We start from the raw sequence: 26,121 nt of genomic DNA on the forward strand, positions 1-26,121 counted from the left end.
GTAGCTTTATTTTATGCTTCCTGTCTACATCCAACTTACGTGCCGTGTAATTTCTGTATCTTTTCCCCGGGCAAGGGTTCGGCTGACATTTTAACTCAATATATTTGCCGACTGAGTCGGTTTTGCCTTGATATTATTTGCTTCATTTTGTTGAATTTTTGCCTTGCACAAAATCTTTCTTTTTTGCTATTTGAATTGATATATTCGGTATGCCGGATGCATTGGCTCTGTCTGCCCCTGGACGGTTGTGTGCTTATAGTTGATCCAACTCTAAGCAGGCAGCTATCCATAAAGCATTCGGATGAATAAATAGATGGTCCTTGACCGTTTTTTTTTTATAGAATTACTCTTAAGTTGGATTTGCTGGCGGTGCCAGCTAAGCCCAACCTAGATTATCCTTTTAACTGGCTGCGGATTATCCTTTGGGCATCTTAACCAATTGTGGATTAAATGACAAGGTTTTGACCTTGCTTATGAGATTTGTAGGTGGTTGTAGTGCTTTTTGGCAAAGCCGGCTACATACCAAGATTTAATTCACCGTCTGTGTTGCCTTGAGGCAATGACCGGTTGTATCTTGAATTTGATTGCTCATTCGAATGGCCATGAGTTATCTTTAACCTAGATAGTCGGTTAAAGCCGTTTGAGTTATGATCAGCAGAACAATGTACCACCCGGAAGGGAGATGTTCTCTTCGACGAATTCACCCAAATGGGCGTCGCCGGATGCCTGCTCATGTTGGAGCAGGCGGTTTAAAATATGTTCGGCCATTGGCCTTATGAATAGCTAAGTTCGATACTTGCCCGGTTGTGCATTGCATAGATGGGACTTGGTAATTGCCCAGTTGTGCATTGCACAGATGGGACTTTATATACAAAAGATAGTAGAAATAAAGTATTCTTTCATTAATATACTCTATTTACAAAGAATTTACAAGTCCTTAGAAGTAGTACTTTTTCAAGTTATGTACATTCCAGGTTCTGGCTAGTTGCCTGCTGTTTGGAGTTTCCAGGCGATAAGTGCTCCTCTAACTTCTTCAAAAATTCGGTAGGGACCCTCCTAATTAAGGGTTAGCTTCCCTTGCTCATTTGCCCTACCGGTTGCCTCCATTTTTCGTAGCAGAAAGTCCCCCACTTTGAGGGGTCGTTTGTGTACTCTTTTGTTGTAGGCCCTCGTCATTCTCAGATGGTAAATCTCATGACGCAAGGCGGCATTGCCTCAGCGCTCCGGGAGTGAGTCCAATGCTAGACGCATGGCTCCCCAATTTGCCTCTTCATCATAGAGCATGATTCGGAGTGTTGGCTCATAAAGCTCGATTGGAAGGACGACTTCAGTGCCGTATGTCATGAGAAACGGGGTTTCACCGGTTGCCCATTTTTCAATTTTCTGATGGCCCATAGGACATGAGGCAACTCATCCGCCCATAAACCGCCAGCCCTTTTAATTTTCTTCTTAATGTCGTCTGAGATGAGCTTGTTGAAAGCTTGGAGGCGGCCAACTGATACAAAACAATGTGAGATCCCTTGATCTCCCAACCAGCTCTTGAGGGTAGGCGTTTCGAACTGAGGGCCATTGTCAAAGACCATAAACATAGGAACCCCAAACTGGGTGATGATGTTTCTCCAGATGAAAGAGATGACATCCTTTGTCTTAATGCCCTTGACCGCCTCTGCCTCAACCCATTTGGTGAAGTAATCTACAGCCACCAGGATGTACCTCCGCCCGCCTGTAGCAGGCGTATACGGACCTAAGATGTCCATGCCCCATTTTGCAAATGGAACCGGGCCGTAGATAGCTGTCAAATCTGTGGCCGGACAATGTATGAGCCGACCAAATCTTTGGCACTTGTCACACTTCTTCATCATTTTCATGGCGTCTGCCTCAAGAGTGGGTCTAAAGTAGCCTTGTCGTCTGGCCCTTTTTGCTAGAGTTCTACCGCCTATATGTGATGCACAAAAGGTTGAGTGCAGATCCTCTAAAACCTCTTTTCCCCTTTCAGGGGTAACACACTTCAGCAACGGCTTGAGGTAGCCCTTTATGAAGAGCTCCCCTTTGTAGATTTCAAAACTTGAGGCTCGCTTTTTCAACGCAGTCGCTTTTAAACGGGCATCCGGCAAAGTATCGTCTGCCAAATAGTCTCGGAAGGCATCCATCCAGGTAGAGCTTCGGTCAAGAATTCCAATGGGATCGTGTTCAATGCTTCTTTTTTCCATGACTTTCTAGAAGACTGACCTAGGCGCATCACAAGTGGCGGATGATGCCAGTTTGGACAATGCATCCGCCTGATTGTTTTCTGACCTGGGCACCTGACTTAGACGAAAATCGTCAAGTGTCCCAGCCTCATCTTTGACCGCCTGTAGATACTTGATCATAGCCGGATGGGTGGCTTCGTAGTCACCATGGTATTGACTAACGATCAACTAAGAATCTAAGCAGGCGTCAACTTTCCTTGCCCCTGCCGCCTTACACATGCGTACACCGGCTAGCAAGGCCTCATACTCTACCTCATTATTTAAGGCTTGAAACTTGAACCTTAGTGCATATTCATATTTGTCCCCTTCCGGAGACTTGCAAATTACGCCTGCACCACAGCCGTTCATAGTAGAGCTCCCGTCTAAATAAACCTTCCAAACCTGATCGACATTGTCCGGCTGAGCCGGCCTTGTCATTTCAACAATAAAGTCGGCGAACGCCTGACCCTTCACTGCCTTTCTAGGTTCGAAGGTGATTTTTTAACTTTGCATTTCAATAGCCCACTTGAGCATTCTGCCGGATGACTCCAAGGTTGTCATTGGCCGCTTGAGGTATTGATCTGTGTAGACGACCACCAGATGCGCCAAGAAGTATGGTTTCAACTTCTTGACTGCCATGAACAGAGCTCGGCCAAAATATTCAACCAAGGGGTACCGCAGCTTAGCGTTTCGAAGAACATGGCTAATGAAATAGACCGAGAGCTGAATGTCGTCTCTCTCAGCTAGGAAAACGGCACTGAGGGCATGATCTGAGACGGCCAAGTACATATAGAGAACCTCTTCTGCTAGAGGGCTAATCAGCCGTGGTAATGAGTGGAGGTGCTCCTTCAATTTCTGGAATGCCGCCTCAGCATTCTCCCCCTATTAAAATCTAGTCTTCTTCTTGATTGCCTGGAAGAAGTAGAGGCACTTGTCACCTGACCGGCTGGGGAATCTCCCCAATGCCGCCAGACAACCAGTAAGTGTTTGGAATTCCTTGACAGTGCCGGGTGACTTTATGTCAATTACCGCCTGTACCTTTTCTGGATTGGCCTCTATTCCCCTTTGATCAATCAAGAATCCGAGAAACTTCCCAAACTCAACACCAAAGACGCACTTTTTGGGATTTAGCATGACTTTATGCCGCCTGAGGGTGGTGAAGGTTTCTTGGAGGTCAGCTAGGTGATCTGTCTGGAGCTTAGATTTGACTATCATGTCATCAATGTACGCCTCTACATTCCTCCCAATTTTTATTAATGAAGACCGTATAGATCATCCGTTGGAAGGTAGCAGGCGCATTTTTCAGCCCAAACGGCATCACCGTATAACAACACAACCCTTGATCAGTACCCTTGATCAGTGACGAATGTCGTCTTTTCTTGATCTTTTTCCACAAGGGTATCTGATGGAAGCTTGAGTAGGCGTCCATGAAGCTCATCAAGGCATGACCGGCTGTAGAGTTGTCTAGACTGTCGATCTTTGGAAGTGGATAGCCGGCTGGGGACGGAGATCCTCTGATCGTCCCCCGATCAGTGATTGCTGTTGCTTCTCTTTTTAGACGGCCACCAGGTGGTCCGCCTTTCTCTTTTTATGCCGGCTGCTTTGGGAGCAGGCGCGACTTCCTTGAAGTCATCAAGGTTAATGGGTTCTTCGCTTTGGCTGGCTGCGGCCACAGTAGGCTTGACGTCGGAGAGGTAACACTCCCTAGCCGTCTTCTGATCCCCGTTTAGGGAACCCACTGATCCGTCATCCCTCTCAAATTTGATCAGCACGAAGGATGGGATGATGACTGCCTTGGACTTGTTGAGGGTTGGACATCCCAGAATTAGATTGAAGGCGGTCAACTCCTCAACCACCAAGAACTTGACGACCATGTGTCGTCCATCCCCCTTCTCTCCTAGCCGGATGCGTAGGTCAATCCTCCCCACCGAATGCACTACCCCTCCCCCAAAGCCGATTAAGGGGTGAGAAGCCTTGTGCATACTGTTAGGCTTGTACTTGAGCTTCGCCAAGCTCTGATAGCTAATTAGGTCAGACGAGCTCCCGGTATCAATAAGGATCCGGCCTACTCGTTGGTTGGCAACTTTGCATTCGATGACTATAGGGTCATCGTGAGGCTGTCTTACCTTGCCCCGATCCTTCTTAGAGATAAGGACCTCAGGGAAGGTGTCCTTCGACGCCTGGCCCTCATCCACTGAGTTGACCAGCTTTCGGATGTTGTCCTTGGTACCGCGAATTGTAGGACCCCCTCCCGCGAAACCGCCTACTATGGTAAAGATTTGCTCTTCATCAGTGTCAGAGCTCATAGCCGGCTTCTTGGACGGTTGTCCATTGTTTGTTTTGGGGTTACCCTTGGACTTCACCATATAGAACTTTAAAGCCCCCTAATCAGCCAGACAGTCCAATACCGCCTGAGGCTATAGCAGCCATTTGTGTCATGGCCGATATCTTCATGAAATTGACATTACTTGCTCTTGTTCCGGCTGTTGATTGGACTCTTCATTGCTGCCGGCTTTTCAATGGTCAGCCAATCTTTGATCTCCATGAGGATGGAGGAGCAGACCTTGTAGAACTCGTACTTGGGGACGTACGACTTCAACTCTCTCTTTTTCTTCTGGGACGGCTGACCAGAGCGGTCCGCCGTCCAGACTTCTTTTTTTTTCTTGCTCACTTCTTTTTTGGTCGGCTGAGCAGACCGGCTTTCTTTCCTATCGGATTTTCTAGGTTCCGACGAGTGCTTAACGGCACAGAGTCCGTCGCCCGTATGTAGGCTTCGACCTCGATCAATGCCTCTTGGAGGGTAGCAACCCTCTTTCGGACCAGGTCGAACTTAAAGGTTGACCCGTCCTTCAAACCCTTGAAGAACTTTGTATAGGCAACTTCGTTAGACTGCCCTTGAATCTGAATTCTCATCAGATTGAACCGCCTGACATAGGATCGTAGTCCCTCTTTGTCTCCCCGCTGAATAGCTCCTAAGTCGAGACTTGTCTTTTTGGAAGGAATGTTCAAGCATAAATTGGACGCAAACAGGTATGCAAGCGTCTTAAAGTTGTTGATGCACCCGGCTAGCAGATTGTCAAACCATCGTTGGGCTATGCCCTTCAATGTTGCCGGGAAGGATCGGCACCAGACGACGTCATCCAATTCCTGTAGGTACATGTGGTTGGTGTACGCCATTAGGTGGTCTTCCGGGTTGGTGGTACCGTCATAGGTGCCGACCAACACATTCTTAACCTTGGCCGGCTGAATCGCCTCGGTTATCTCCCTAGAGAACGCCGACGGCTGTTTCCCAAGGTTTAGTAACCGGAGCTGCCAGTCCATAGGCTGGATCTGCTGTGCCACCGGACCCCGAAAGAGGGTCGGCTGCATGTATGGTGATCCATACAACATGTATGGCTGTTAGGGCACATACGGAGCCGGTTGGATAATCTGAGGGCCAGTACATGCGGACATACCGCGTGACTGACTCTCTCGATTTGTCTCCGAATACTTCATTGAAGTATTGCGGAAACTGTCTGGGTAAGTCGACGTTGAGGCCGACTCAGACATTTGTTGACTTTTCTTCTCCTGGATGAATATCCGGGCGTCAAAGTAAGTCTTTTTTGACCCATCCGGCTGAACTTGCCGGATGGCCTTTCTTTGCCCTGATTCAGGGAAACGAAGTTTCGAAAGGTCGATTAGGGGCCCATCCGCCCCCTTTGGTTTAGGGTGAGGAGTAGGCACCCGATCTTTGATGTGCTTCTTTCCGGAGAGAGAAGGTTCTTGTCCGACTGACCCTTGTTGGAGCCAGTTGACTTCTTTATTATGTCCTTGATTTCCCCTTTGAAACTCATCATGAATTTCATGAGCTCGTCTCTAGTGACGGGGGTTGTACCCTCTGTCGCCTGGGGTTGCCCAGCAGGCTTGCCGGCTATGTTGCTGGGACCAGCTTTGTCTTCGCCCCGTTCGCTTGTTTCTTTGGAACGGGTGCGCCTAGTTCGGAATGACCCATCTGGGGCCACATAGGTGTCGACCTCAAAGTCGTCACCGCTATCCTGGTCCGTATGGATCTTAGTACGGCCGCTTGCCCTTACCAGGTGGTACAGAATCGGATGCCATCTCGGAAGTACTCTCCCCACAGACGGCGCCAAATGTTTCGGGGTTTTGGAGTCCCTCGGGAGAATTACAATTCCGAGAATGCGCTTCAACCGTTAGTATCTGCAAAACCACGAAACTCCGGTTGGGTGGAGTTCCGCCTCCGACAATCAAGTTAGAACATTTTCGGATGTTTAAATGTGCGGAAGGTAAATGGATTCTCTCTGATTGAGAGAGAATCTTGCAATTAGTATTCACTAGGCGAAAATACGAAATCCCCACCGGTTCAAACCCCCCATTTCGCACCGGTTTTGAACTGGTCCGGATTTGGGGGGTGCTAAAACAGCTAACAGATTTTGCACCGATTCAAAACCGGTGGGAAAAATGACTTTTCGCACCGGTTCTAATGGTGAACCGGTGCCAAAAGTCCCCAAAATTATTTAAAAAAAAACAATGAGAACCGGTTTTTTTTCCAAAACCGGTGCCAAAAATGCCCAAAAAAAACAAAAAAATTTCTTTTTTTTTTTTTTTTTTTTTTTGCATTTTTTGCACATAAATTGTACCAAATACTTATATATAATCATAATATACATAAAACACATATATTTTCTTCAATATCTTGTAATATTACACTTTAAAAAAGTGAAGAAAAAGAAAAAACAGAATCAAGGTCTGGAGAAGCGTAGTCCTTGATTTAACAGCCAGGTCAACTTTCCTTTTGTAAGCTGCTGTTTTCTGTTGGCTGTGTTGTTTGCTTTGTGTCTGGTCGCTGGTTTCTGTTTGCATGGTGTGTTTAGCTGTTGCTGGCTACTGCTTTCTGTTTCTGGCTGGCTGTTAGCTGTTGTCTGGGGGTGCTGTGTCTGCCTGGTGCTGGCTATTGCTGCTGTTTTACCTGTCAAAGCTGCTACACACACACACACACTCTCTCTCTCTCTTCCATACAAGATGCATGCATGCCTTTTGGTTTCTGAAAGAAGGAAGAGGGAAGGGTTGTAAAGTAATTCTTAAACAATATTCAGTACATCACAAAAGTCACAGAACTGAAACCCCATCCAGAATAACTTGTTTATAGAAGTGATGCAAGTATAAGGTATACAATTGCTACTTATAAGTATCCACTGTTTTGGCAAAAAACGCATTTCTTTTTTTTTTTTTTTTTTTTTTTTGACAAGAAAAAAAAATAAAAAAGGAAAAAAGAAAACAAAAAAAAATTCATTATACATTGATTTCCTTGATAAATTTGACGATAATCGTACACTTCCTGCAATGATAAAAAATTGTATGTGGTGGACAGGGGGAGGATAACCTCACCAAGCTCTTATAGGTTCCAGAAGCATGCTTTTTCTTCAATGTATATATCAACTCATCAGCATAGAGAAATGGAGTTGTAGGCATACCTGAACAAGCACAACGTGTTGAAATCCATTTTTTCACAAGAAACAACATGATAAAAATTGATTGAGCACATTGGTGAGGATCCAACATTATGGAGTAGTAATGAAATTGAACATGACAAGTAACAGTCCTAGGGGTATGTTCATCTTCAAACGGTTGCACTTGTAAAACCATAAATCTTCATAATATTAAATAATCATTGTGTGCTCACATTGATCTAGTACTAAACAAGGCATGGCATAAGAACAGCAGGAGTTCAATTCCACATGTATTTAAGAACCTGCCAATGTACTACCTACTATATGAAGAAGGATTTTGTAAGGATAAGTCAAATAGACAACATGAAAGCACCTAAAAGCCAAGAGAGACTAGCCGCACAATAATTTCCATAATATGCTGTTACTCCCGGTAAATGCTCAACACTCAAAAAGCTTTAGTAGTACAATATAAGATAATTGTAAGAGATTTATAATATAAACATTCAAAACATACAGATTCCATAAACAACGAAAGTATGACTTGCAAGAGAACTATGAGGATCAAAATACTAACCGAGCACACCAGCACCACCATGGTCCGAATAATACATAAATATATGATCATTAGGGCCACTATCCACCACCTTTCCACTGCCACCAGTAATAGCTTCTTTGTTACCAAGTAACGCTGCTAAAAAATTGTTGACAGTCACATGTTCCCCAGTATAATCCTGCCATACCACATCAAGCAGATGAGATTAAATTCGTCATAACATTCATCAAGTGACAATGGAAAGGGTGAACTAGAGAAAACCTTTGGGACTCCAGCGTAGACATCACTTCCATGGGGATTATTGATGATGACCCCGGGTCTCGGATTCTCCTCTTGATAAGCGATGTCATCATACATGAAAACAATAATATTTTCATCTTTTAAACCACCTTTCTTCAAAATTTGGTAAGCATGACAAACGTCAGCCTGGACAACAGATTTAACAACAATAAGTTGATTGTTAGGATAGGATCCACTAACTAACTCTAGAAAATTGTAAAATCAATCACAAGCACAGTGGTACATTACAATCACACAAGCAAGTTTAGGAATAAACTCACTCTTTAATAAGCATAGAGTTAGACATTGAAAAAGACCAAATTACACTTCAAGATAGATGAGAAGTCAGTTTTATTTTAATAAAATCTTTTCTTTTATGTCTATAAATGTTTGTCAAGTACTTGATCATAATTTGAAATAGTGTTTAAAATGGCCCTTAAATGGCATTTAGTTCAAAGTATAAGAAAAAAAAAATGATTTGTTGTTCCTCATTCTAGGAGTTGGCTAGAAGGATATTAGAAGTTGGAATTTAATAAACGTAGACCTCCATATCACCACTTCTATACTCCCTGTCTATTGTTCTAGCTAGTTTGATTAATACTCTTAATATTTTTTGTCAAACTTAGAATAATAAGGTAAAAGTCAAACTACTCACGAACCAAAGTCGTCTGAAATGATTTGTGGTTCTCGCGAATTTATTATCAATTTAAATTTCTAATCTACGAACAAGTTACAAGTTATCTTCAAAATATTATAGATCGAAATTGAATAATTAGATACAAGTCAATTTTATCAGATCTAGACGACGGAGGGCACAAGACAAGGAAGGACAACATAACTTGGAAAATTTTATAAAATGAGTAGCTAGGAAAGGACCACCACTCAACAATCTTAACCTACCAAAGCATAATGATGGCTGTTACACAAGACAACAGTTCATATCAAACGGCCCAAAATGATATCTTAACCTACGAACTAAATGCCATTTACATAAGCACTAGTATGAAAAGGGCAGGATTATTTTATAAAAATATGAAAAAGAAAAAAAGTTGCTGAATTTGGATCATACAAGATATTGAACATAACCAGAATAATGTAGCTATGTCAGCATAGTCCATGTCATGAGCTAATAAAATTTGGGCTGGGAATTCTCTAATTTGAAGACAATGTCTTGATTGACACAAGGTTATTTAACAAAACAAGATAAATGTAGGTCATGTAGCTAGATCTGCATAGCCAAAATGATGAACAGCCAAGATTACAGTTATGCATCATAATCTAGCTTCACTTACTACCCAATGAGTATATAGCATTTATAATTCTACAGGAAGGTTTGGTAATTTTGGAACACCTATGATGAACAGCCAATTAAGTCAAAACGATAAAAACTAATGAAAATCAGGAAATCAACATGGAACATGGTCATTAAGTCTTATTAAATTTACACACAGAATAACAGCAGGAGGCCATTAGGAAGACAAATATATGTATTGAAAAGACATCAGAAAGAGCCACAGGTTCCTATACTTTTATCTCATTAACAGCATGTTTCCATGATGAAGGTGAGAACCTATTCACATATATAACCTGTAAACAAAAGTAAGCAGTCATGTTTATAATATAAGTGCAAAAGTCATATATAATTGAGCAAACATCAGTCACTAATTCATTGGCCTTCAGCGCAAGAGAGATTTCAGTTTACCCATAGGATGACATATAACTATACCAAGAACTTACAAGATACAAAGAATCAGGAAGAAAATTAAGTCAGTAAAGTTAATACCTGCATAGCTCTAATAATAGTCCCGACTACTCCAATGGTACCTAAAACAAGATAGCTCTGCAATCTCTCTCGCTGCAGGCCGTCCTTTGCGTCTAATCCAGTGGTACCTAAAACAAGATAGAAAGATTTCAGATAAACACTCAACTTGAAATGCTGACAACATAATAAATAATTCGCTTGTAACAAAAGCAGGAAACATACACGCTGGGGAATTAACATCACATAACTACTCCAATTACATAGAAAACAACAAAATTTTTCCATGAATATCCTCTAGTAAGCACACAATAAGAAAAACAAAGGAAAACGCATAGGCAGGTTGTAGGCACGTGAAAAAAAAAAAACAGATCACTTTTTCAACTTTGTATGGTCGACAAATCGACTCAACAAATAAATAGCATGAATAAAATCATAGGAAAAGTAAATACCAGTAAGCCCAAGTTTGCAATGCGATTTTGTAGTGCTGATAACTTTCCGAAACATCTAAGCAGGAACGACATGCACCCATGCAACATCAGATTAAATAAGGGGAAGTTAGACATGTTTCCCTTAAACTTCAAGGTCATTATCACCCAAAAATGCCCAAGGTCCTTCAACACAAGTAGTTACCTCATCCATGAGAAGTAATCCCCATCTCTATTTCTTATTTCTTCAATAATCTTCTCAGATTCTTCAGAACGTTTACCATCAAAAGCAATCATGTTGTATGTAGTCACAACTACTCCAACATCTCATGGAACCCCTCTTTACTTGCAATTCTCAACAGAGTATCAGATAATTGTGGTCAGTCAAGTCCAAATCTTCCCAATACTGAGCACAAGGTAACTATAGGCTGACCATTCCTACTAATTATACCCAAACAAAAGGTTACTCTGTGCTACACTTTTGAGATTTTGCTTCCAAGTTGAAAGAATTGCTCATTGTGTTATCACATTGAATAGAAAAGGCTTTGACCTACTACCTTAAATGCTAATTTTCACCTTCCTCCCTAATCATTTGAATTGCATATAAGACCATTCGTTGCAAAGCTCTTAAGCTGAAGAAAGGGAATATCTTGTTCATAGGTGAAACTTGCACAACAACCTACCCTCTACAACTTTATGTGTATTCTACAAATCCCATAATGATTCTACGTATCATATGAAACAATGTAAATATGAACAACTTCATCAAGTTCAACAAAAAGCCAATCAACCAAAAAGACCAGTAAACAAACTAAGAATCCAGGAAAATAAACACCTCAAGAAATATAGAAAAAAGTAGGATTACCCTTATCACAAGCATTCTCACAATTCACAAAGACATCAAGCTTAATCAAACTTATGCTAAAGTTGATGATATTCATGAAATTACAAATTTCCTTCCGAAATTTGCAGGATTTCTTAACACTATAAGATGAAATAAAAGCAAAACATTATAAACCAAAAATTTAAGGTCCAAAAATCATATTAATCAAACCATAATCAGATTAAGGAGAAAAAACAGGAAAACAGAAGATACCCATAAAAAAAATAAAAATAAAACAACCCACAAGATAATTTCATAAAAAAAACACAAACAAAGCCAATAATTTCATTACAAACCCAGAAAAAAGGAAGAGTATTCGCAATTGTGCAACAGCCGAACCCACCAAATCCACCAAAGACGCAATTGCGCCACCATGAAGAGTATTCGACAAAAGAAGATGAAGCCAACGATTTTAGGTCGCAATAAGGCCACCACAGCCACCACCGCCAAACAAAACCCTAAAAAACACCTCAAGTTAAAAACAAACAAAACCCTAAGATCGAATGCAACTGAAAAAGAAGAAAGAGGAAAACCTTGATTGATGGAGCACAACTGAAGAGCTCCACAATGAAACCGAGGAAGGGTGCATAGGTCGCAATAAGGCGATCGAAAGAGAGAAGAAAGGAAAGGAGAGAGAGGCAGATGAGTACGCTTCAATGGAGGAGAGAGAATGAGAGAGGAGGAAAGATCGAGGGGTTTCAAGAGAAAGAAAGAAAGTTAAATTATAACCGGGTTTTTTTTTTTTTAAAACAAAGTTTTCGCATCGGTTCAAACTGAACCGGTGCGATTTACTCACTTTTCGCACCGGTTTTGTAAGAACCGGTGCGAAAACTCTTTCCCTCAATCCCGCCTATTTCTTTTAACACCGGTTTTCAAAAATCGGTGCGAAAGCTGCGGTGCCTTATTCATTTTTTCTACTAGTGATTGCTCAGATTTTTTATGTTTGTATTTATGAATATGTAATAAATGAGGATTTTCCTCTATTTATAGTGGAAGGGGATCAATTCCCCTATTAGGGTTACGGTGCCACTTGTCAGTAGAGGATTAGATCCCATTGGGCCTCTCTGAGGCCGACACAGGTCAGCATGCTATTGGGCCACGTGGCATAGGGTAATTTTTACCCCAAACAGTACTTTTTATGGTTAAAATCAAGGAGAAATAATAGGTACTAGTGGTCCCTAAAATCAAGGAGAAATAATAGGTACATTTTTTGTACTATTATGCATGTATATTGTACCATTATATCTTAGTAGTACTATTATATCTCACAGTGGTATAATATTTTGATGTACCATTTACATATTTATTTATAATATTAGCATAATATTTAACCACTACAACATTTAATTGTACTATTTACCTATTAAATGGTACTTCACACTCCCACTACAACTTCAACTTTATTAATACATTGCCATTCTATATGCAATGTTTGCATATAGGAGCTATGCGCCAAATCTTCTCCGACTCGTAGTATTGAATATTACTTTTCAATAGTTTAAATACAACTCTATAAGTAGGAAGAATAAATAATAATAATAATAATAATAATAATAAATAATAATAATAATAATAATAATAATAATAATAATAATAATAATAATAATAATAATAATAATAATAATAATAATAATAATTAAAAGGACGTAATGTAAGCGAAGTTGATGTTATGGATCATTTTGTACGACCGTTGACCGGCGTTGACAGCCAAGACCAAGATATACAAGACCATGTAAAGATAGTTACTAGTGGTCCCTAAAATCAAGGAGAAATAATAGGTCAACAAGAATAAGTCTTCAAGGTTGTTACGGTGTATGTACTCCCAAAAGCAGTCCAAGTTCATCAAAGGACCATGTAAAAGAGTTAACCACCACTCCCACTATTTAAGGATGTGGTTGAGGAAACCATGCAACAACCATCCAAAGTACCTCAAGATTATAACATATCAAGACTATAAAAAAAGCAACCATTCCTACGGCAAAGGACATGAAAAACCTAGCTAGTTACTCACCTACTGCCAATGCCCATATACAATCCCACGAATCCCATACAATTGATATCAGCTTATCTAATCCTTAGTATCTCCATCCACATAGGAATTCCACTACAAGTGTCATTGACATCCTACGTATATAACCTCCACCTAAATACACTACATATTACTCCTTCATTCCCATGCAATGTCTCCAATCTCCATCCACATGGACTTTCCACTAAAGGTGTCATTGCCCAACTACTATATTCTAATCCCAACACCACTCTTCTAAAAGATCACTACTATAACGTACTTCTACAATACTACTAGTCTACTACGCCATATACACCCTACCATATACACTATAAAAATCTTATGCGCAAGACATGTACATATACTTGTTTATACTCATTTATGTTGTTATCAAATATCAAATATACCTGGTAATTGTAATTATTGGTTTTATGCCCGTATTATAGTAGATTGGTGGTATCATTGCCACCTGCGGTTTTTACCCACCTTCATTGGGGTTTTCCGTGTCACCATATCGTGTCTGCACTCTCTTTCTTTATTTTTCCGTCATTTACTTTCTACATTCAACGTTTCCTATTTTAATTTAGTTGATTCGTAGCCCTTATTCCCACATTAAATCCTACTTGACGAAATTTAGCATAAACAATTTGGCGTCGTCTGTGGGGACGCAACTAGATTAAAATCTCAACCCTACAAAAGTTCCTTTTCAAACACATTCCCATCATTAAGATATATCCAATCCCGTAAAGTGCCTTTAACCACATATGAATTGTTCGTGGTCCCGACAACAAAATGGTGAAGTCGTGACAAAATGGTGACGTCATGACATAATGATAACGACGGCGACGGGACGGTGACGACGTGACGGGATGGCGACGTCGAGGTGGTGATCGTCGGCGACAAGTTAACAATCTATGTCAGTGTGGCGACTGACACCAACTGAACTCAAAATTCTGCGACGAGGGCGATTATCCTTGACAACCTTAAGAGTTTTGGTAATATTTCTCCTTGTGGTTTAATTTAACTAACTATTTTGTGTTTCCTTTAAGCTATGACAGACTATATCGTCATTAACAAAGTAAACATCACACTTAAAGGGAAGGACGTCATGGAAAGCGCCGCTTTAAGTCACGGGTCTCGCGATGTCACGAAAATTTAGGGTTTGCCGTCATACACAATATTATTTTTCGTTTAACTAACATTATTTATTTTTAGGCTATGTTGTCGCTGAAATAGGTACTAAAGTAGCCAAGTGACGCCAACCATCAATGATGACGCCAATGAGGTCATTGCGGTCATTAGTCAACAACTTGACGTCGTCAACAACAACTCGACGTTATCTGCCATCAGCCAGTGTCGAGGATGACATCCAGTTTCGACGACGACAATCAATAACGTCGTCATCAACCTAGTGTCATCAATTAATGACGACATGAAGACAAATGTAGCTTTAATGATGATGCAAGTAAGCTTTTACCTAATGCAAACTTCAGATATTTTACTTGAGACTACTCTATTATACAAATATTTTCATTAACTTTTATCTAGAATACTGATTATATATCATGACATTAGCTTAAGTAATTATATATATCTTGTGACGACTAACCTATGTAACAAGCTTATTTTTAGATAAAGTAAGATTACATGTGGAGATTCATAACGTTAGTTGATTGTGACATCGGAATATTGTCATCAACAATAGCAATAAAAAATTGACGATAACATTATATTTTGTGGCTAACTTCATTTCATATTATTTGCATTTTTCATGAAGTTGCCATAAGGGGGCAAGATAATATACTTTGAATATTAACCTAATGTCTCAATCATTCTTTGTCATTTAACTCTTTTTAATTCTCAATGCTTTAATCATTACGATCATATTATTATGTTTTTGATTTTTAATGCCTTAGTTTCTAACACTTTCATCACTAGACTTTGATTAATTGTTAATGTTTTGATTCATTCTTAATGCAATTATGAATATATATGTTATTTGGAAATATGGAGAAGTATATTATTTGCTTAGTTAACAATATAGTTTTATGTGAGAAAGAAATAATATATACAACGTTAACCTAGAACATGACACTAGGGGCTCGACACCCAAGATCATGTATGCGACTCGACAATGGGGGCTAGGCTAGAATGAGATCTTCTTGAGTGACTCAACATTGGGGTCTAGATCACAATGTCATCGCCCTAAGGTAAATTTCTATTATTAATACATGCCGCCTTCAATCAAACATGTCACTTACTATGTCAGTCATCGACACCACCGAGGTACGCCACATTATCACTTTTAATTTTTAAATTTACATTGTCTTGATCATGCTCTTTAATTGGTTGCCTAGCTTAAAATATTTATTTTTGTTTCTATTGATCATCTTCACTAACATATCATTACTTTGATTTTCTAATTATCATTGTCATTGACATGATTCTATCGCTTTAATGTTTTACTTATTGTTATCTCTATTATCTTTGTTGACGTAGCAATACACATTGTTGTTAATTTAAGTTTACGTTAATTGGCCTATTTATTATTCTTAATTGGTTATCAGTAACTCTTATGATGAAACATTTGATTACACATACTTTAATTTATGAATCAACGTCAAATGCAATATTTAGATCTTTTTATGCGTCGTTTATACTTCACAATCTCAATTTATTAATGACTTGGTGCAAAAATCCGAAATTAGTGTTTAGAGTGATGACGAACAGGTTTCTTGACGCCGAAGTTAAGCGTAATGATTTCAGTATTATGTATGACAACATCATATACCTCGGCGCCATGAAGATGATGGCATAATCAAGGATCATGATGACATATATGGAGACAACGGCTCAATGTCATGATGATGACGACCGAGGGTCGACGCTAGCAAATTGTAGCGACATTGACAAGAGATCGAAACATCAAATTATCATGATCAAAGGCCATGACGACACGAAAGTAAACTCTAACCCATTCAAATATATTTGATTTAGTCATCATGTTCTTTATCATTCTTGCTTTATGTTACACTATTTATGATATATGCTATTCTTACGAAAAGCGATTATTTTGACAACATACTACAAATTCTTACGATAACTCACTAACCAAGGTGTCAAAAGAATAGCCATTGCTTTATCCTCTATATTGCACAATGCAATGAAGGAAGATGTCAAAGGGAAAAAAAAGGTCATGACCAAAGATCCAAACAACAGTTACTCATAAAACATAGAGGCGTTAGTTACACTAACATCCCCAAAAGGGATGAGGAAAACTGTCGCTCAAAAGAACATTGTATCAAACGAAGCCCGAGAAAAATAGACCCTAGCGTTAGATGCCAAACACTCGATACCTACACTACCAGTTTAATCCTCCGTGTTCAGCGTCAAACGCCAGGACGCAAGGGGTATTGGCGCACAACGATGGCCATACAACGATAGTTTAACTTTTTTCAAAGTTATTCTTCAAAAGTACATCGAAAGGAGTAATCGTAACGATTAATCATACTGATAAACAAAACACGCAAAGCGCACAAGTCCTAAAGTTCATATAATGTCTTAAGTGTACAAAGTGTCATAAACATATAGAGTATCGTGAAAGAAATGGTGTCCTTCCAACAAGTGTATTATTCCGATAGAGGGTTTAGAATTATCGGAAAGTTAATTCTTCAGTAAGGTCAAGTGATCGGAATGTCTAGGTGGAGGCCGCTTCCGATCAGTAATATTAATGTACAATTAATATTACAGCTTAATCTTGACTGAACCCTTCAAGTCAAACCTAATCGAACAACCGATCTGAGACGACGAATCAATCTGAAGAATTTGATGAGTCGACGGAGTTTTACGAACAAAGACGTCGGATATCGAGCTTAGAGCGTCGAGATCGAGCGTCGCAAGTCGAGTCGAATTTGGAATTCGACAAGACGCAAAATCAATCGAGTTACAAGTATAAGCCTAGCCGTAGCCTCGTATTGGCCTAGCCATGTGAGTGCTAGGCTTATGCATGCTTCGCGCTGATGCAAGGCGTGGGTTGGCACCACTAGCCTAGCCATCGCAGCCACGCACCATCGCATAGCAGCATGCTATGCTATGCGTGGTGCTGGGCGCTAACAGCCTTGCTAGCACGTTTGGCAATAGCAGCGCCTAGCCATTGCAGCCACGCATCGAGCATCGCATAGCAACGTGCTTAGAATGCAAGGCTATGTGTGGTGCTAGGCATTGGCAGCCTTACATGATGCTAGGCAATGGCGCGCGACCAACAGCCAGCCTCTTGCAAGCACGCAGCATCGCAGGCTGGGCCTTGCTAGCAATGCCGTGCTGTGCATGCGAGAGCTGGGCTAGGCATATTGCGAGGATATCATTGGTGTGGGCTAGCAGCCTTGCTAGGTAGCACCCAGCACAAGGCATGGCACAACAGCAGCTCGCATGGTGTGCATAGCTTGCTGGCTGTGCACATGTGAGTACTGGCTGGCTTGCTAGCACGCTTAGGCGCCAGGCGCCAGCAAGGCTGCCTTGGCAGCCAAGGCTTACTGGCAGCCAGCTGTCCCTAGCAGCCACATGGAAGAACCGGTTTGAGCAAGGTGGGGACCAAGAGTTGTGAGCATTGCCTTGGGCACCAAGGCCATGGTCCCCTCCCCTTGGAATGGTCCTCACCTACCCTCTCCTCTCCATGTGCCACTTGTAACTCATTGATTGCATTGTTTATTAATTTGTTTTTGATTAAAATAAATTAGTAGGAAAATGCAATTATCCCATATTGATCATGAATGGGATGACAAGTTAATTTTCTCTATAAATACCCAATGGTTGGGCATTTGGGAATTCACTTGAGTAGAACTCAATGAGGCATCTCCCATTAGGTGAGAAAACCACTAAGTTCGTAAAACTCCAAGTTTTTATTAGTCGGATCCTGACTAACCTTCGGGACTTGGACCGTTCGGGTCGGGTTCGTGGGTACGAGCCATTGGAGGTGTTCACACTTGTGACGCTCGAGCTTTCGAAGTAAGAGCTCGATTTGCGAGCGAAGCACGCATCAAAGGTATAATCTTTTATCCTTTCGTATGCCTTAAATTATGTTTTGCTTGTTAATTGCATTTATTATGGGGGCGGGTCTTGGCGGGTTTCATTCCGCGTAGTGTGGGTCACTACGAAACTCAACAGCAATATCGGAGCCACGCTCCTTTTAATTTTTGCAATTATTGATTAATTAAGGTGTTTTAAAGTAAGATTTAATTTCTAGTTTTGCTTTTCTAATTAGATTAGAAGCTCGTTTTAATTAATTTTAAAACTCGTATTTTAATCGATTTGGCTGTCGAACCCAGATTTTTTGGCTCAAAAATAGTGATTTTTGGGTGGAATCGACATTTTGAAACAGATTCAACCCTCTATGAGAGCTGTCCAGAAGCCAAATTCGAACCAAAAACCTAAGTTTTTGGGGTTTTTTCGTCTTTCAACGAAAATTTTAAATCTTTTTAAGCATTGATTAATGCAAGCATTACAAGGTTAGATTAAATGCATTATTGCATCCCTAATCTACTGCTATTTTAATTATCCTTAAGCATAATTATGGAGTTTTAATTAGTGCTTGAGTTGATATGCTATTTTTTCACGCAAACTTGATTTTTCACAATTATGCAAATCAATTGCATTAATGTGTGAATGCTTGATGTGAATGTGTAATTTTAAGTTCCCAAGTATGTTAAAGTTCTAATCTTTACAGGTTTAAATGATTGGAACTCTAACCCTAAATTCCATATTGAACAAAGTTTGGATTTTTTCATTTTTGGTTGATTAAAATCCATGAAGTTCAAATACTTGTGAGTAAAATTTTGATTAATCTTCATATTGGAAGATGTAATCTTATTATTTTACACAAGTATGAAAGTTGGAAAAATTTTTATCATTAGATGGTTAATTTATTTTTCCAACTCCCATTTGTCAAATCCATTATTAATTTGCATATTGGCTAAATTAATTATGGACATAGCCTTTTTTAATTTTAAGCATTAAGAAAGACCTAAAATGTTCCAAAGTAATTTTGGATAATTTAGGCTTGTGCCCCGTTAAAATTGAATTTAATTAAGTTGGACTTGTTTTATTTTCATTTTTAGATTAATTTTACGTCGCATGTAAATCGGGATTAAAATCATGAGAAAAATGCACGCAAATCGAGGCAAAATCCCAAGCGTCACCAAGGCTAGCCGGGCTGCCCAGCAGCTCGCATGTAGGCTGCCTATGGTGCCCACAGGGGTCATGCCATGGTGCTGCTGTGCAGTGTGTGGCGAGGGCTGTTGCGTGCTGTTGCATGATGCTGGGTGCGTGGGCCTTAGGCTGCTTGCGTGCTTGTGCTGCTGCTGGGCAGCGAGGCAGCAAGCCCTAGCCAGCCAGCCCACTGCTGCCTGCGCCAGCTAGCAGCTAGCATGCGTAGCGTGCTGCTGGTGCTAGCTAGCAGAGCAGGCTGCGCTAGGCGTGCTTGCTAGCAACCAGCACCACACGTACAGGCCATGGGCTGCCTAGTAGCCATGGTGCACAGCCCACTAGGATGCGAGTGGGCGGTTTCGGCTTAATTTCGGGCTATGTAATTTTGCGTAAATTTTTGCCGTTTTAAATTATTTATGTAATTATTTTAACGAGGTTAGACCTCGATTTTTCCGGCTTTTGCAAAATTTTGATTTTGACAAATTATGGGTTATGCCGACTTAATTAATCGGATTAATTAAGTATGGATGCAGAATTTAGTGGGAGCTTAGTTAATTAAGTGAGCACTTTGCTTTTAGAAATAATGAATTAAACAACTTTGACTAGTTTTAATTAGGCGCGTTAATTGGATTAACCACCTAAGTTAGTTACTAGTTTTGCGTGTTTAATTATGTATTTCGTAATTTGCATGGGTCATTCACAAATAGTGAATGGGTGAATGGAAGATTGTTTTCAAAACAGGTTATTGAAAATGGCAACTAGTGGGGCCCGACTAGGATAGAAAATACGGACTGCGCTCCGTTATGTATTTTTGTAAATCTAAATACGGTCTGCGAATCGTTAAGTATTTTTGTACTTTAGATTAATCTTAGTCGTACTAGCTAGTTATTTATTTTGGCCAAGATGTCTCAAGACGGCGTTTCGATGAAGACGAGCCAAGATGAAGACCCATGGAAATTGAAAATTTCAAGGGGTCATGCTAGTTGCCAAATGCATCTATTTTATGCTTTATATATATTGTGATTATATATATATTTGTCTAGGATTTCAAATGTTGCGGTGATTAGTTAAGTTCACTTAAATCAAACCAACATAGAAACCCTAGGTCCCTTGATAATATTGAGCTAAAATTTGTCGTTCCAAGAACAACACTTACCGAACTAATGCGCGTATGTGATGGGCTACGCCAAAGCGAGGCATCACTACTTTACTAGGAGCGTAAGGTATACTAGGTATACAAGTTGTCTTGGTTAAGCTCAACGATATCAGTAAGGAGTCCTTAGATGTCGTGGCAATGGAGATAAAATGTCACGGAAGCATTAGATGCAACGTTTTATCGAACCAAGAGTAGCTTGGTGCTATTAGGAATTGGATTGCTTACCCTAAAATATTAAGTGTTAAGACAAGCCAAAGCATGCTTAATTTTTCTGATTTTTGGGATCTTGGAATCATTTTATTCTCGCCTAAAAAGGGACAAATTTATAATGCGTGGATAAGACGCATAATAAGATTGAAAGTTTGCATGTATAAAATTCAAACTTATTATGATATTAACTTGATAAATGGTTATACTTTGCACTTATATTTGTAGAATTCGTAATCAAATTATATTGTTTCATTGATTGGTAAAAGGAATCTTTCGAGAATGGTTCTAAAAGAAAGAAAAGGGCACTTCTAAGATACAAATTCTTATAATCGACTAAAATCCGAAAGGACGGTTGGATGTCATGTTTTCAAAATACTAGGTAGTTTTGACAAACATGAAATATTGAGTTGAAAAACTCCAAATTGTCAATACTTGACAAACCAACATATCTTTTCACTTCATACACTTATGAGTAGGACTCATTGATGAAGTAATTCAGGTACGAATTAGTTGAAAAGATAGAACTTTGTTTTGCGGCGCATTAGATGCTTAATTATGCCTAACAAAGTATAAAAGTCGAGGAACTTAAAGAAATGATTCTTAAAGTTATGAGATGATGTACTATAGAAATATAGGAAACAAGGAACAAAGAAAAGAATGAGATTCCTTTTCTACCCTTGAGGTCATGTTATTATGGCCAACTTAGCAACTCGTTATCTTCACAAGTATTGGATACTACTTGAGTGTTCCACTTTGAAAGTGACCTCAAACCGTTGAAGACAAGCTAAGTTATTGACTTACAAGCTTAGAATGAAGCAAGTAATGCTACATCAGTTGTAAGGTCACTTGTTTTGTTTAAAGTCCTTTTAAGCCAAGGATGGAACACGTAATGGTTATTGTGTTCCATAATCAGCAAACGATCCGTTTACACACGGAAAGACTCACATTCAAAAGTAAAAGTAATAGTTGCTAGGTTTACTTGAATGACATGGTCGCATAAGCCATGAGTCAATAATGCTTGATTATAAACAAACATTTCCTAACCATGAAACTCACAAAATTCAAGTCATGGACATGATTTGTGTTCCAAACCCTTTAGCAATGTCACTTACAACAAGAACGTACTCAAGGCTCTATCAGATAGAATCTTGATAGATGATCGATTCGGAATCGTTCTAAGACAAGAAAGTCTTACTTATTGAAATAGACAAACAAAGGACCTATTGTGCTTGGTATAGACAAATTGACTCTGAAAGATAAAAGGAATTCATTACTTCAAATGTCTCACAAGAATTTGCAAGAATATGGCTATATTCATCAAATGTGAGCAAACTGGACCTCGAGTAGCTCAAACGTTCAGTGAAGTATAGAATCGACTTGGCAAGACATCAAAACATCTAGATTAGATCAAATGATGTTTACTTGAGCCAAGTGTGATCATATCAAACTTATGAAATTGAAATTTCATAAAGAGCTCCAAAAGAACATAGTGTGTCTTGACGGAGAACTCGATGCCATTTGGAAATGACTCGAATGATGATGGATCACATCCCTTCCTATAAAGATAAGAAGGGACACCATATTCAGTTATGGATAGAAATAGTTTTTAGCGTCTTTTCAAGTATATGTCTAGGGCTCTTAGCTCAGTGGGAGTTCATTGACTTAGTGGGAGCTAAGTGGCTCAATAAGGGCTAAGATAGCTCAAGAAGGAGCTAACTATTTGTTTTACAACGAACTTTTACCCAAAGACAATATACATGTCTCTTTGTAAGTATTCAAGTGAGACTACGGGCATTACCTCCACAACCTAATTGAGAACATAGTATTTGTTGCTCTAAATGGTGTCTTTCTAGAAAGTAACACCTTTCCAAAATGACAAGTGGGAGGAAAATCGTACTCGACGAAGTTCGAGAGGACGAGCAACAGTGTCAACCTGATAAAACTGACAATCAAAATGCTTTAGAAGCAGTTGATAAGATTGGTTAGAATCAAAAGACAATGTAAATGCTCAACCTATTACCCCGTATAGGTATAGAATTCACCAAAGGGTTGGATTGAATCCTATAAACCTAAGACTTACAAGCATATTATTCACCATTGGATGGTGAGGGAATAGTGTCTTGTAAATTAGCTACGACAAATCCAAATTCCGAATAATGGTTAGAGGCCATAAAATCCGAAATAGACTCCATGTTTGTAAATCATGTTTGGAACTTGATTCATTTGCGTGAAGGGTGACAGACCCATTAATCGCAAATAAGTTTTCAAGGAGAAAACTGACAAATACGGAAATGCATAAGCATATAAAGCTAGATTGGTTGAAAAGGATACAATTAATTCACGGCGTTGATTTTAATAAAAACTTATTCACCAATCGAAACGCTAAAGTCTTTTCGTGATTGTTCTAGAAAAATTGCGCATATGAAATATGGAAAAATATGAAACCGTCTTCCTAAAATTGAATTTTAGAAGAGACTATGGAAATGGTCTAAGGGTTTTTCTAAATAAATGCTAGATTTGAAAGCAAGCTCAAGAAATCCATTGTGGGATTAAATGAAGCGTTGCATGTAGGAATTGGAACATGCATTCTCAGAAAGTCAATAAAAGGTTTGGCTAATGGAGAATCATAGAAATTCTTATAAAAATGAAGTTTAGTGGGAGCAAGGGTCAATTTTGTATGGTCCAACAAGGAGTTTGTGAACTCTATTGTGAAATGACTTTCAAATACTAAATGCTTAGGTTTGAAAGGATTTTCGACAATGGACCAAGAAAAAGCCGATACTTAGTACATAGTGGGAATTAAGATCTATTGGATAGACTTAATGAAATGTTTAAACGAGTAGAGGAATTTACTGTGTTAAACATGAAGGATTTGAAAAGGCTTTCGACCCATATGTATAAAGCTAAGTAAATGTTTGAACTAAGTATAATCTGGGAAAATACTAAGTCAAACAAGAAAGGCTCTAGTAGAGACTTTCAACCGTATCACATAGCAAACAGTTTAGCAAGACTCAGTGAAACTGGATGAGCTAAAGGGACACATGAATGAAACATATTGGGAATAATTCTGCGATTAAAACCATCATGTATGATATGATATGGATTCGTCACTCAACTTACATGCCTAGAGCATGAGAAGCATAAAATACCAATCTAAATCTAAGTGATGAATCGTTAGATTATGGTCAAGAAAATCCAAAGTACTTTGATGAGTAAAAGGGGATAAGTTCTTGACGCATAGAAACAATTGCAATTTGAGAATTGATGTTGCAAGCACATCCTTAGCAAGGATTAGATCCTTAATAAGGAAGTCGTTTATAAGAAAGAGCTAGAATGCGTCGTGGCTTTAGAATGGTAACATGGACACGGATCCATGAATAATGTGCGGAAATTAAGGTAAATTTCCATAATCACAAGAGATTAGGGGCCTCCCAAATCTTTGTGAGTCGTTCGGAATAAAATCCGAGCAAAGCAACGTCAGAATGTCTACTGAAATATATGTTGAGAATATTGTTGCTTGGAAGGCAATAAAAGGAAAGTGTTCTCTGGAAAGTTCGTTGTCAAACGCTGATTGTAGGTTGTCAAGTTGAAAGATCTCAAGTCATGAAAATGAGTGGGAGCCATCACTTGGACAATAAATCCTAAATCACATATGATCCATAACACTCTCAAAATCTTGTTATCTTATTATGAAATTGTTCGATATTGAAGATGCTAAGATTTGCAAAGTAATAGTGGCTAAACCTATGCAATAAGTGAACGACAACATTCACAATTGCATGAAAGAAATCAAGCATATTAGATATGGGTGTGATTTCTATAAATGTTTAATGAAGAGTATTACTCTTCAAACATTTGAAGAAAGCCATTTATCATAAGATGAAATGTTTGGAAGTTTCATAGTGGAATAAAATTTTACTAATAAAATTCCACGAACTATTTAATTGTGGCTTAGAATTAAATAATGAGTCCATTCAATTTATGGAAATATTCAAAATAGGGTATCAAGACCATGTCTTGGATAAAGAAACACCTGTTCCTGAACATTGAATATTTAAATCGAAAAATATCCCTAATCAAGGTCATCTAACTGATGGACGATTGATGACCACCAGAGATTAGTGTGTAGTATGATTTACAGCACCGTTTCTTGTGCTGCAAGGGCATGATGGTCATAAATCATTTGCACAGGTGCCAGTTTGGAACTGCACTGGATCGACCTATGAGAGTACTTTAAGAGATTCAAAATTGTCATAAGTACATTTCTCATTATAGCTATCGGAACTCGTTTCCTCGACCATGAGTATTGTGAAGTTTTCTTGTTTAAGAACTAGTCTCTTTGATGTTGCCTAACGTCTGCCGTAACTGGGAATCATAACGGGAACACTCGGGAGATTAGGTCCTCTTAGTAAGAGAAACTTACAATGCAATACTGGGAATGTCCCCCTATTAACAATAGGGAATATGTCTTTGTTGTTTACAAGGCCGCTCGATGAGCGAGACTGTGAAAATGCATGGCCGTGCTCAGATGGATTTTAGAAATCATCTGCTTATTGACAGCCGAACTCGGAGATTCAGAAACACTTCTAAACGTAATAAGGATGACAATGAATCATACCTTATAGTTCACGAAGAGACATTAAGCGACATAGGAAATGGGCTATACACTATATGCACACTTGTCCGGAAGGACAAGTGGGAGATTGAAAGGAATGGTGTCCTTCCAACAAGTGTATTATTCCGATAGAGGGTTCAGAATTATCGGAAAGCTAATTCTTCAGTAAGGTCAAGTGATCGGAATGTCTAGGTGGAGGCCGCTTCCGATCAGTAATATTAATGTACAATTAATATTACAGCTTAATCTTGACTGAACCCTTCAGGTCGAACCCAATCGAACAACCGATTCCAGAAGACGAATCAATCCGAAGGATTTGATGAGTCGTCGGAGTTTTACGAACAAAGACGTCGG

At 39.4% G+C, this 26,121-nt stretch overlaps 1 protein-coding gene across 3 annotated transcripts; it reads right to left on the reverse strand.

Annotated features, from left to right (window-relative positions):
• Positions 1-6,923: 6,923 nt before the first annotated feature.
• On the reverse strand, positions 6,924-12,427 carry LOC110702972 (vacuolar-processing enzyme-like). 3 transcript variants are annotated; one of them, XM_021880731.1, is made up of 7 exons: positions 12,111-12,425; positions 11,874-12,035; positions 10,291-10,397; positions 8,490-8,654; positions 8,250-8,406; positions 7,614-7,699; positions 6,924-7,269 (listed from the first exon to the last, which is right to left on the reverse strand). In XM_021880731.1, exons 2-7 carry the CDS (start codon positions 11,950-11,952, stop codon positions 7,207-7,209), a joined length of 657 nt encoding a protein of 218 aa, XP_021736423.1. In that variant the 5' UTR covers positions 11,953-12,035; positions 12,111-12,425; the 3' UTR covers positions 6,924-7,206. The 3 variants fall into 3 exon arrangements, with proteins under 3 accessions (XP_021736423.1, XP_021736422.1, XP_021736421.1); XM_021880730.1 differs by having other exon boundaries at positions 6,924-7,699; positions 10,719-12,035; positions 12,111-12,427; XM_021880729.1 differs by having other exon boundaries at positions 6,924-7,699; positions 12,111-12,426.
• Positions 12,428-26,121: the final 13,694 nt, after the last annotated feature.

The sequence above is a fragment of the Chenopodium quinoa genome, unplaced genomic scaffold (assembly GCF_001683475.1).
Source record: "Chenopodium quinoa cultivar QQ74 unplaced genomic scaffold, ASM168347v1, whole genome shotgun sequence".
NCBI lineage: Eukaryota > Viridiplantae > Streptophyta > Magnoliopsida > Caryophyllales > Amaranthaceae > Chenopodium > Chenopodium quinoa.